The sequence below is a fragment of the Phlebotomus papatasi genome, chromosome 1, assembly GCF_024763615.1.
Source record: "Phlebotomus papatasi isolate M1 chromosome 1, Ppap_2.1, whole genome shotgun sequence".
Classification (NCBI taxonomy): Eukaryota; Metazoa; Arthropoda; class Insecta; order Diptera; family Psychodidae; genus Phlebotomus; species Phlebotomus papatasi.
In genome coordinates, this window is record NC_077222.1 from 34,349,967 (window position 1) to 34,363,361 (window position 13,395).

Here is a 13,395-nt window from a genome sequence, read left to right on the forward strand (position 1 = left end):
ATTTCCACACAATTTCAAATTTCCCACAATTTTTAACGGATGTAACCTTGTGTTTTTATCGTTTTTATCTTTATTTCAAAATTTATTGAATTAATAGGATTAATCCTTGTCTTTCCAATCAGTAATCAGAATTAGCTGCCCACTTGTTTTTATTCCCACCCTTGCTACTTTGATCCCTGAGAAATTTCAGTCCTGCCTCAATGGAACGCTCAAGATCGAGCTGTGACATCCCCGGACGAGATTGCTTGCTGGAACTCGGACCATAATACTCATATGTTGCTGGAGGAGCAATTTCAGTCCCCTTTTGTTTGCCGCCATCATCGCTGTCATCACTGAGCTCATTTCGAATGGGCACAGAAGGTGGTTCAGCAATGTAATTTCTCTTCTTGAACTGCTGTGGCTTCTTCTTTGACGTAAAGAACAATTGTTTGCTCTCCTCGACATACTCATCACTCTGATAGTCCGGCTGCGAAGGAACATTTCCATAGCTAGGACCTTCTACGACAATTGGAGCAAATTCCTGCGGTCTTTCCTGTCGCTTCAACTCCACCCATTGCTCCTGACTCATAGGTTCACGTTCTTGCTTGTATTCCCACTCCTTTGGTTCATCTTCTGGAATCTTGTCCTTATCCCACGGTCTGACATATTGCTGTCTCTCTGATTCTTTGATTTTCTCTTCCTCCTCCTTCCTTCGCTTCACTTCCTCCTCCTCTTGCCGCTTCTTGATGATCTCCTCATTTTCCTCTTCAGCTTTCTCCTCCTCTTCCGGATCCAGAGGTGGCAGTCCAAGTCGAGCTCTCTGACGATTCTTTGCAGCTCTCACACGCTCCTTGATTATTTTATCGCGTGCCTTTCGTTGTTCATCTCTCTCTTTCTGGGCAGACAGCGTTGCTAGACGCTGAATCTCGAGTTCCTTCTGCTGCTTCGCTCGCTCCTCTTCATCCGTGGAGAATTGGTAGTAGCCAACACCATGAGTTCTTGCCTCTGAAAAGAAGAGAATACAAATTAAATTGCGTTATAAAATGAGAAAATTAAATCATTCTCAGGTCCAGAGAGATTTCCAATGATTCTTTTGAGGTTCATGTTTTTTAGGAGAAGGCTTTCAGGTTTCGCATACACTCTGACTTCGGAAATTAATTAAGTCACACATTTACTGAAGCTTTGCGGAATGCTCGAACTCACGACGCAGAGCCCTCCGTGAATTATTTTTTCGCATGGTCTTTTGGTACTTAGGGGAAAGTGCTCTCCCTTCGAAGGTTCATGCCTTCGAGAACAATGTGAATTTCTTTTGTTTTTCGTAAGAGATTAACAATAAATTATCACGGAATTATCAACAATTGATGATAAGCCAACTAATATTTAATAGAAATGTGTAATTAAGAAAGCTAAAAGAAAATTCACATTATTCGAAGGCATGAACGTTCGAAGGGTGAGCACTTTCCACTACTGGTCTAGGGGAATGTACTCTCCCTTCGAACGTTCATGCCTTCGAATAATGCAAATTTTCTTTCAGCCTTCCTGAGATACTTACAGATTTCTTTTAAATATTAGTTAGCTTATTATCAATTATTAATAATTTTGTGTAAGTCTGTTAGGAAAAGTGAAAGGTATTCACATTATTGGAAGGCATGAACGTTCGAAGGGAGGGTACTTACTTATGATTAATAAATCAGAAAATGATTTCAAAATCAAAAATTGGTAAACTAATGATCATTCTAGGTTCTAGAGAATATTCTGGCATGATTTACAAGCATACTTACTGATTTCAAAACCTTTCCAAAAACTCCAAATTTAACTAAATCAATTGGAAACTGGGCCCTCTAGATCGTCTCTAGACCTTGGCTTTCAAAAATTCAAGATGGCAATTTTTTTAAAGTCCTACGTATATTTGGACGCATCACCTCCAAAACATCCAAAAGTAAAAGAAATCGTAGTTTTTTTTCGAAAAAAAAACAAAAAAAACATGGATTTGGAGGGGTTGGAGGGGATGCAGGACAAATAAAAATCATAATAATGATCATTGGAGCGACTCATGGGGGGGGGCACCGGAGACCGGAAGTTCGTATCTCTCACCGTTTGGCTTCTAATTAGATTACAAGTTTACGAACAAAAAAAAAGCATTTCCGAAAAAAGATACAGTAGAACCCCGCTATAGACCATCGCTCTATAGTCCACAATTTATTGACCGTTGATTTCAAAACACTGATTTTAAGTTAGGTTAAGTTTTCTAGTACGCGAAATGCAATGTTTTCATAATTATTTTAATATTATTTTTGCAAACTTTATTGAGTATAGGGTAAATGTCCTAATTCAAAACCATTTCCAGACGCTTTAACTTTGACAGAAGATTCAACACATTAAGTTCACATTTTTTCTGAAGAGAATTACATAAATTTGCTCCGTGATTCTTCTAGAATGTTACTGTTTAGTGAAAATTCATCAGATATAATTTCAAAACTTCTTAAATACAAGATAAATACGCGAGTGTAAAATGTTTCTATTGGAAACATATTAATTCAAATGGAGACAAGAGAAACTTTCTAATTGGAGATAAACAGTAAAACTGAAACCGCGACGAAAGATTCCAAAACCTTGTTGAGTTGTTCTAGAGTGCAGGATTTGTTCTTATTCCCGATCTTTTCTCCTTTCCCATCTGAGGCAATAACAAAATCTCTCCAAAAAATTATATTTCCGGGGTTTCCTATTGAAGCAATTGCAGACACTTCAGAAAAACCCTTTTTGTTCACGAAATAGGTAATTATTTCATTTGAAAACCACGTACCGTTAATAATAAAGATTAGTACTTAATTTAACTAAAATTAGCTAGAAATATGACATTAATTTTAAACAAAACGAATAAACAACAGTCACTTTATTGTGTTTTTCATTAGAAAATATGGTCGATCGATGAAAAATTCCATGGTGAAAAGATACATTTTTAATTTTTCTGAGAAATTACCAAATTAAAATTTTTGAATATGATTGGGTTTTCGCTTTATTTGGAGCAAAATTAACTAAGTAATGAAACTGTGGTATAGAAAATATATAAATATAATAATTTAGTGTTGTATTTATCATGAAAATAATGACGTTTCCATTTCGAGTAGCGAAAAATTTCCATTTGGAGTAGGTTTTGAATTGGCTTAATTTACCCTAGTTATGAACATTGTGATCCATAATGAAGAGAGTGAGGACAGTACCACAATCGCAAAGAAAGTGGAAGCCGTCGAGCAATTTCAATACTAAAAGTCGTTGATAATTTAAAAAAATGACATGGACTATAGTGCGACCCAAGTGTCAAATCTGGAACTAAATATGGCCTATAGCGGGGCTCTACTGTAAGACATTTACGGTTACTTTACCGATTCACTACCAATGAAGATTGATTCAGACGAGTTGGAAATTTCAAGACCTTACTAAAAAATCCAAATTAAACCAAATCGGTTGAAAAGTAGACCCTCTAGACTGGTTAAAATTTAATCTTCAAAAATTCAAGATGACGATTCTGTTAAGTAATAGTTGTTTGGACGAAATGCTCACCTGGGCTACCTCCAAAATATATCCAAAGATAAAAGAAATCGTAGGAGTCGTTTCCGAAATAAAGCAAAAAACATGATTTGGAGGGAATGGAGGGTTTTCTTTTTTTACTGGGGATCACCGAAGACCGGAAGTTGATATCTCTTACCATTTAAGCTCCAGAGCGGTGACAAGTTCAGAAAAAAGTCGATTAAATAACTGCTCTTTCTTTGAGTTCGAGCATTAAAATATGAAGGGATCGAAGCCAGAGTATGTGCAAACATGAAAGCCTTCCCCTACCTGAAACCTAGCACAAGATAATCCTCTGATATAATAAGAAATCAATCTCGTAAATCATCATCATCGTAAAATTTATGTTCAACAAATTGTTCTTTTTGTATCAAAATCTCAGCACTGTTCATCACCATTGTTGCTCCATATGCTTCAGCTTTGTAAGTCTTTAACATCATTCAACAGTAAGATTTCAGATAAAGACTCTTTCATCTTTAAACTGAGAAATATATTCCGGTGTGACAAGTCTTTAAAATTTTACAACAAGAATTAATTGCAGTTGAATTTTCATTGTTTGAATTTTGGTAGACAACTCCAACTGGCCTCAAACAAGAAAAAGACATACTAAACTTGACCCTATGGGGCTTACAATTCTGAGTGAAAAATCACATTCTCAATTTTCCCATTTAAACTTTCAAAAGATATAGAAAAATCTCAGCTATTTTGGGATTCAGTTGAGAAAATGGGAATAAGAAGTTAAATTATGGTGGGAAATAGAGAAAGGAGAAATATTAATGGGATGACTGTGAATTCTATTGAGTCTGCACGAAAATCTCTTTTGCCCACTTAAAGATAGAGGAGATAGAGACTATCTGGAGACCAAGGGACTCACTGTGGGTGTTGGCGAAATATACTTTTTTAGAAATGGACCACGCGAAAATGACGTTGAAGTGGAAAAACTTTTGGAAACTGCGCTCAGTTTCTTTTAGTTGTCCTCCCACCTCCAAAAATGGAAAGAATATGAGTTTTTCACAGTATTTTTCTTTCATTCTTTACAACTTCAAAAGAGTGATTTTCCTTCTTGCACAGACATCCTCTCCCTCTACTCTGATTTTAGAGAGAAAACCGTCGCGAACTCTGCTGACAAACTGTAAAAGGGAATATTATAACTCTTTCCACCAATCCCTCCAAATGGGAAAACTCTTCAAGAATTTTAAATAAGAACCATCGTTGCTATCACAGTTACAAAATTCTGATATTTCTCAAGAAAAAAAAGAAAACTATTTCATAAATTGTCCATTACTGAGATACTGAATGCTTTTAGTATTCTCTAAAAATTGTGACTGAAGGAAATTGTGCACGTTGTATGACTCAACAACGATATGTAGAGTAATTCAAAGTTTAATAGCACTTCAAACTTTATTTAAAATATTGTCGTCTCTTTACTTTTTGAAGTAATAAACTACGAACAGTATGGAAGATGAAAAGGTTCGTACTTCGGCGGTACTGTTACCGTGCCTAGAAAGATGAACCTATCTACAAAATATTCAGTTTGTGAAGTTGGGAAAATAGGCTTAAATGGACTTAAGGGGTTATGTGGGTCGTGCAGACTAAAAATATTTATTTTATTTATTTCGATGTAACCGAGCTTTTATTGCCATTTTGTAGATTGTTCAGTTTACAGGTTTCTTATTCAGTTTATAATGTTTCGTGAAAAATGTCCATTCAGACGCTTCAATCATTTGCACCGGGCGGGACTCGAACTCATAACTATGACAGTCGAGCCAGGGGTCACACCGTATAGGAGCCGAGCGCTCTTATCAGTTGCACCACGGACCCCCTCAGACTAAAAATAACTAGAGGAACTGTACCAAAATAAACTAAAACTAAACTAAATATTTCCTGTCAGTTTGAGTTAAACGCCTACTCGAACGGTAGAATTATTTTACTTTGATTACAATTTATTTTACAAGACAAAACGTGATGTGAAATAGCCAAAAGCTGTATTTTTTTATAAAATTTTTCCAAAAATCAAAATTTCATTTAAAAAAATGTACCCTTCGACTACGAGGTTAACTCATCAGCTAACAGGGAATATTAACTTTCAAACCAATTGTGAAGCTGAATTGAAAGATGATAGGGCTCAATTCCATTTAAAAATGGGAGAAAAAATGCTCAATTTTAAAGCTGTCTTAATTCAAATCTGACACACTTTTCCCTCATATCAATTTTGAATTATATAAAATTAAAATTAATTAATTCATCAACACGCTCTCTATAGAGCGTTTTTTAACTTTGACTTTGATAAACCGTTATTAGTATGTTATTAGAAATGATTCAATGTGTTTTTCGTATAAGAACGAAATGGGATTTTGGCTGTCACCGATTTAAACATATCCAAAAATGAAAGAAATTTCGGGATGAAGGATGAAAGGATTTTCGAGCAATCCTAAAAATATGGTTTTGATCGCAGGGCCGACTTATGGGGGGCCCCTTAGGTCCCAATCCCAAGTCTATCTCTTACCGTTTGGCTTCTAAGCGTGGTAACGGCCTGACGGACAGACGGACAAACAGCGTGATGTCACAAAACTCGAAACTTCAGATTTCTAAAATACTACCAAAATACGGCCTCTTTCTGAGCAGTCGAATATTATTAAATAACTCAAAATCGAGGGATTATAATACTGTTCTTCCTCTGGAGTTCGAGCAGTAAAATCGAGCTTTTGATTTGATCCAACAATACGATTTAACAATGCAGCTTTAAAAAAATCAAACAAGTACGTCTAGCTATAGGGGAGACCGGGGAAGATTAGCCACGTATAGTATTGGACAGTGGTATCTTATAGTTTGCCTGCGAAGGAATATTGAGAAAACCACTCTGTGTTTTAAATATATAGGGTAAGGGCTCATAATTTCAGTCTGCTTATAAGCATCGATGTTGCAAGTTTGAAGTGCGATATTTTCAATACCAATTGACTTTTTTTGTTACTCTCTTTTCAGAAGGGCTGTTTAGAAACTTGGCAAGGGTTTATTGTCTTTGTTAAGACTAAAATTAGTCTTAATACGTTTAAAAATGAATTGATATGTAGAGGTGAATTTGACTAGGATTTTGGACAACTTGGCTGTAAATTTGGACAGATAATCCGTCTCAACAGGATGCTCATTGTTCTTCATTTCATGAACCAATCTAACCAAGTCCTCTTCCTGTTCATGTAAGGGTAACGTAGAATGTCACAAGAAGCCCGGAAACTTTCCATATCATTCATTAAAGTGAGTTGACTTCGGTACTCCAAATACGTGCTGATTCGCGCATTCCGTGGCCTTTCCGGGGCCTTTCAAGGCATTTCTCGCTACATCTCGTTCGTAGAGATGATGCTCCTTTGTTTCTCCAGGCATTTGTCCAACCTAGTCATCACAAAAGCTAAAAGTTCACGAAATTTCCAGAGAAAAACACCTGTCCAAAATAAGGAGTATCACCTCACTGGTAAATGTTTTAAAAAATTTCCCATTTTTCACACGAAAAATCTAATTCACAAGGCAAATTTCACTTCAGGTCGAATGTACAAATCACCACTAACGTGAATCAACACAATATATAATGAATACCCAATAATATCACTAGAGAAAAGTGAAGAAACATTGTTAGTACTTCATCACAGCTAAATAAGACTGAAGTAAACACGAAGTTCTGTCATATTTCTCGTAAGCAATTGCTCACACTGAATTTTCAACAAAGCAATTTCAACTCAAATCATATTCAAAATTTAACGTATTTAGTGTTAAAATCTTCCAAAAAGAACAAATATTTAGATAGAATTCATTATTCATCAAATATTGGAATAAAAATCCATCATTTTAATGAATTTATTTTTAGTGTCCAATTATACGCAATTAAAAATCTCATTTGGTGGTTAATCTATCCCGGCCTCCCCTATATAAAAAAATACATTTTTATGTTTTATTATTATTATTTTTCACATTTACTTTTTCTCTATTTCCTTTATCCTTACTTATTAACTACTTTAACTGTTTTAAATCTAGGCTTCCCTTTTTTATCGTTTTTCTCAAGTCTTGTTGCCTTAAATTAACTTTTAATTTGTCGTTTAATGCGTTGACTTGTATGTATTACAGCTTTTAACATTTATGTTTCAGCACGACCTCAGATTGAGCTAATGACACTTAAAAGCCAGTGCTTTGCACATATTGAGAGCCCCATGAAAAAAATGAAATTGTAAAATAAAACAACATTTTATGATGTTTTGTGTGAAGAATTAAAATTGTTTTGTAAGGATCTTGTGGTAAAAGCGTTCTGGGCTATGACACCTGACTACGTACGTGGAGGTCGGGCTAAAATTGAACTGAAGCTGCATTGAAAACATAATTTTTTCGCATGAGGAAGTTCGACTTCCCATAATCCAATTTTGAATCCACAATTGTATTGTCTATCTAAATTAAATTACGTTAAAGCAGAGCTCCTTTAGTAATATGCGAAAAATAGAATTTTCAATGTTGCCCCACTTCTCCTTATCAAAAGTTTTTTACGAATACATTGTAATTATTTTGTTATAACCTTTCGTAGATTAAAATCAATGAGACAAAATTTGTATTTACACCGTATGATATTTGTTGATAGAAGTGACGAATTATTTGACCCTTTATTTCAGAACCCTTATTATTATCATGGAGGCTGCAGAGGAATGTCAGGGCATTAGAAAATGTTAGAAAATGCATTAGAAAGAGTTAAATTGATGCATTAGGTCTTGGAGAGTATGTCAATTTAGCACATTGATTGATTATCACTATTGTCTATTAGAACAGCCCCTGGAATTCCGAAACAGAAGTCATATTTTGGGACGACTCGTACTCCGAAATGCTCAATTTCACTCCAACTGCCTTTTGGGCGGGATGTAAAAGAGAAGTTGCATAGAATTGTATGTGGGAGTGAAAATTAGATGAGGACCTTCACCCAAATCTCTAATCACCACAAACAACACTCGTCAAATTTCATAAATAAATCTCCATAGTTGTCGGATGAAAATGAGGAAAGATGCAATTGATGCTAATGACTCTCTGTCTGTGATCCCATAAACAATAAATTCATCACCAACAGCTTGAAGCATCATTTTTCCAACGTGTTGTTCCACAAATCTCAACTTTTTCTACTATAGCAATTTTTATGACTTTTACATCCCCCTCTCTCTTCACACCATAATTTTCTCTCTAGAATAATTTTTAGTTCATTTTTTTGGTCCATGCAACTATATAGAAGAAAATATGTATTTCATTCTCGACAAATGCCATTTTTTCACGCTTTTATGCATTCATTTGGCACTTTGGAGAAAAAATGTGACAAAATAAAAATTATTAATGCGCGAAAATAGACGAAAAACTCTCTGCATATGGAGAGAAAAATTGTTAAAATATTCAAATACTCGGAAAGAATGGTATGCCCAGAGCTTACTTTTTACAAAATACCAAATTAAATGAGAAAAATTATTATTATTAAAAATTATTTAATGAAGAAGTGCATAAATTTATTGCATAAAAAAGTGAATTAAAAAATCATGAAATAAATTGTTCCAAGTCATTTGTTTTTTCATCTTAATAATCCATAAAATAAATACCAGTCACGATTTTGCAGAAACTGTGCCAATATGAGATTTAGAGACACAAGTAGAGATTTGATCAAGGAGGAAATCCCTATTTCCTCCCTAGAAAATTCACACGAGCAATTGCTTCAATTTCCGCGCTATTCTTTCCTGTAACAATGTGGCTTTAACTTGTGGCGTGGAAAATCCTTTCCTATTTTCCCACAATCCTTTGCGCTCCTTAAATTAATTACATTGGAACAATTCTCAATGAAAATTCTCTCCTGAGCATCTATGGTGCGGATTTTGCATTGTTCTTGGGGGGTGCTAAACAGTATTCCTACCAATTCCCACATGAATGAGATAATATTTTGCAACCCACTCAAAGTGAATAGCATTCTGCACAATACCGAGGAAGGAAAATCGTATGAACTAGAAAAGGATTCCCTTGGTTGAGGAAGTACTAGGTGGATCAAAAAAATCAGGTATAAACGAAACAAGGTAACAAGATTTTTTTCGGTTTTATTTTACTGCTCGAATTCAAAGAGACAGCAATATATAGGAGAACTTGGGACCCTTGAATTTGGAAAGTTTTAACCCTTTAAGGACGATTGGGTCACCGGTGACCCAAAAATTAAATTTTTCCTACGTCCTTCTAAAGTTGTGTTTTGCTGTAAAAAGTCTGAAATTTTTTTTCTAACCCCCAATTTTTGACCTTCTCGTCCTTAAAGAGTTTAATAGTGTTATTCCCTATTGTTTTTTTTTTTTTTTAATGAAACTGGACCTTGCCATGATGATGATATAATTTAGGTCCACAAACCATTTATGAAGTTAAAATACATTATGATAGGGCTTAATTCCCTTTAAAAATAAGAGAAAAAAGCCCAATTTCAAAGTTGCCCCAATTCAAAGGTACCCCACTTCTCCCTATAATCAGTTTTTTTCAACTTGTTACCGGGCTATGGGGCAAACAGTATTAGATATTATCAGGGGCGTAGGAACGAATTTCGCTCATGGGGGGGGGGGCAATTTTTTTTTATTTTCCAAATTTGTCTATATTCATACTGAATTAACAATGCATTAGGGAGGAGCCTAAATTAGGAAACCAAAAAAGGTTCTTTTTTTGGTTTTACGAGATTTTTTTTAAACGAGAAGGACACGATCAAGTCCTTATTTTTTCGAAAAAAAATTACAAAATGGCTGTCTAAAGTACTTCACTAGAGCGCCTCATTGCAGCACTCCCTAATTAGCGAGAAATGTGCATCTTTTAATTTTTCTATGAAGAAAAATTAAAATAATTTTCAATTTTATTTCACATTTAAATTTAGAGAAACTTGAGAAAGTTTTGAAATCAGAACTTCTTTTCACTTGCTTATAAATTTTTGATATTCGCTCAAACGCATGCAAATTTACTTGGCGGTCCTTGCACAGAAAAAAATATTTTGTAAAATTGTTCGTAAATGTTTGTGAAATCGTATGGCAGACTTACGAAATGCTCGCGAATCGTATAACCCATAAACAAGTTTGTAAAATTTTGTACTTTTTCAATAAACATTGTTCGTAAAATAATCATTTGACGAACATTTTTTGTACTTTTACACACATTTGTTCGTAAATGTTCATAAACACACAAAAAATGTTCATACAATTTTGTCATTTGTTGGTATTTGTTCGTAAATTTTTGTTTATCTGGCAAAAATTTAGGAACAAATACAAATGACAAAATTTTGCGAACATTTTTTGTGTGTTTACGAACTTACGAACAAGTGGTTGTAAAAGTACAAAAAATGTTCGTCAAATGATCATTTTACGAACAATGTTTGTGAAAAAGTACAAAATTTTATGGACTTCTTTGTGGGTTATATGATTCACGAGCAATTCGTAGGTTCTCCATAGGATTTCACAAGCATTTACGAACAATTTTACAAAATATTTTTTTCTGTGTGGTCTCTGTATCTTCGAAAACACTCCTAATTGGCTTCTAAAATTTTTGTGATTATATTCTTAGTTATTTTATCTATTGATTTAGCCAATCAAAAAATGATTTTTGCCATTTTAATTCAGGCTCATATCCTCAAAATGGAGTTAAATCAAGCTTTCTTGACAATTCTTAATCTAAAACCGACTATGAACTAATTTAAATAAGTTATGATCCGATAAAGATTTTTCTCAAAATATACTGTAAGCCCAGATGGGGCTCACCTAAATTAAAAAAATACAAACTTAGAGGGAAATTGGAGAACTGAAGGTGCCACCTATTTTTCACTTCATAAAAGTGAAACGTCCACGGCGACTGATGCTCACTCACTGAAGAATGAGGACATTTACCTAACAATAAAAGCCCCAAAGCAACCTTTCAGCACCCATAAGGATGGTAGGGGTTGGGCGTGTCAAAGGAATGTAGGATTAGGATTGGTGGGTTGTGGCCGTCGACTGGGTTGACATGTGTCAAATAGGCCACGCGCTCTATACAATACGATTTCCTTCAAAAAAGCAATTTTTGACAGAAATTCCTCTCAAATTTATTAGAAGTCTTAATGACAGATGAAACTAGCCAAGAATAATAGTTCATATTAGCGTATACTAAAACCACATTTTATAAAATTATTCAACACTATCTGATTGACCTAGTATATATTGGAATAGTGAATGAATGTTGATTCTATATTGCACATGCAAAGAAATGCATATTCTTTTTTTTTCACTGAAATACCATTCAAGCAAAAATAAAAGCGGATCCAAATGTTTTTATCTTCCCAAAAATACGTCGCAGTGTTTGTATGAGAGACAAAATAAAGTCGAAAAGAATTCTATTCCCTCTTCTCTCTTGAGAATTTTTCTACTAGTAGTGAGAATGTACGAATTGTCACAAAAGCTCCCTGAAGGCTAAAGGGACGACTACAAAAAAAATTGACAATGTTGTCCTGAAAGGGAGGATAATCTAGGACAAACTCATAGAAAACAAACAACCCTTTATAATTTCTCAGAGTAAATGCATAACTAGTACATCTTACAAAATATCCTCAGGATATTCACCATCGAATAACAATCTGAGAAAAATATTTTTAAAAAAAACTGACTTGTGGACACTTGCCCTGAAACTTTATTACTCTGTGTTCTGTAATTCAAAAATATCTATTACGTGTCTCAATAAAGAAAAAAAAAACTCCGCTAAAAAGTAATTATTTAAATATTCAAATGAAGCATAAAGTAGCAAACCCGCCTGATGGACACTGAATCACTCAAAAGCATACACGATAAAATTTACTATTTACTTTAAAGATTAAGCAAATAAAAGAAGTCAATATTTTTAATTTGCGCGTCTAACCATAAGTTGATACAGCACATACAGATATTATTCAGGCACATAGTGAATTAATTAATAAATTAAACCCGATATTACAAATTAATGGCTGTCTTCAGTGTGAGTCAGTCTTAATAAACGCTCATTTGCGGTGCTTAAACCCATATATTACAGTTTTATGTCATATAGAGAGAATAAGAAATGAAAACAGTGTTTGTATGATTTTTCGCATTGCATATACGCTTATAGTAGAATTTTCTGTGCTATCGGAAATGTTTAAATAAGATAAGATAAATACATTGATAATTATCATTACCATCAAGAAATTTTTATTAGCTTTACAGGTTTATATGTAAATATTTCAATGTCGCTCACACGAAATTATTATAGTGAAGTCAATATGAAAAAATTATGGTTTTATAGGTTGAAGCAGATGGATCAAACACTTTGTGGGATTTATGAGTTGAAAAATTTTTATTCTGACCATCACAGTTTTTTCAATCAATCAAACCAACTAATCTCAATTTAATTAGATGAACCAATATTTATTTGGTGAGGTCAGGGTTTATTTTATCTACTTATTTCTTTTTGGGATAATTCCAATTTTCAATTATAAATAGTTTTACGGAAATTTGTCTAAATTAAGAAATTTGTAAATTGTAATCCATCGTTGAACTTATTACCTTTGCAACGGGCACTAGGTAATCATATTGTGTCCCCAATGTTGTAAGACAACGAAAGCTTATAGATTGATCTTAAATATTTAATCTCAAAATAAAAGATTTATACCAATTTAAATTAAAGGCTAATAATTCTTTGTCGGATTTGTCTATTAAAATCTTGGCTTAAAATTTTCCTAACTTAAATTAAAAGGTTTAAAAGATCCTCTTAAAGCACTCTTAAAGGAGTTCAATAATTCCGCTTCAGCTTAATTACTGTGAAATTTGTACAACTTTAAGCCTTAAAGAAATTTGA

The 13,395-nt window shown here is 33.9% G+C and overlaps 1 protein-coding gene across 1 annotated transcript in view; it reads right to left on the reverse strand.

Moving 5' to 3' along the window:
* Positions 1-52: 52 nt before the first annotated feature.
* The window catches only part of LOC129798899 (coiled-coil domain-containing protein 174), a 102,710-nt gene continuing 89,367 nt past the window's right edge, over positions 53-13,395 (reverse strand). The window contains exon 4 of the mRNA XM_055842383.1: positions 53-984. Within this exon, the coding sequence (XP_055698358.1) occupies positions 119-984 (866 nt within the window). The 3' untranslated portion in view covers positions 53-118. The remainder of the gene's footprint in view (positions 985-13,395) is intronic.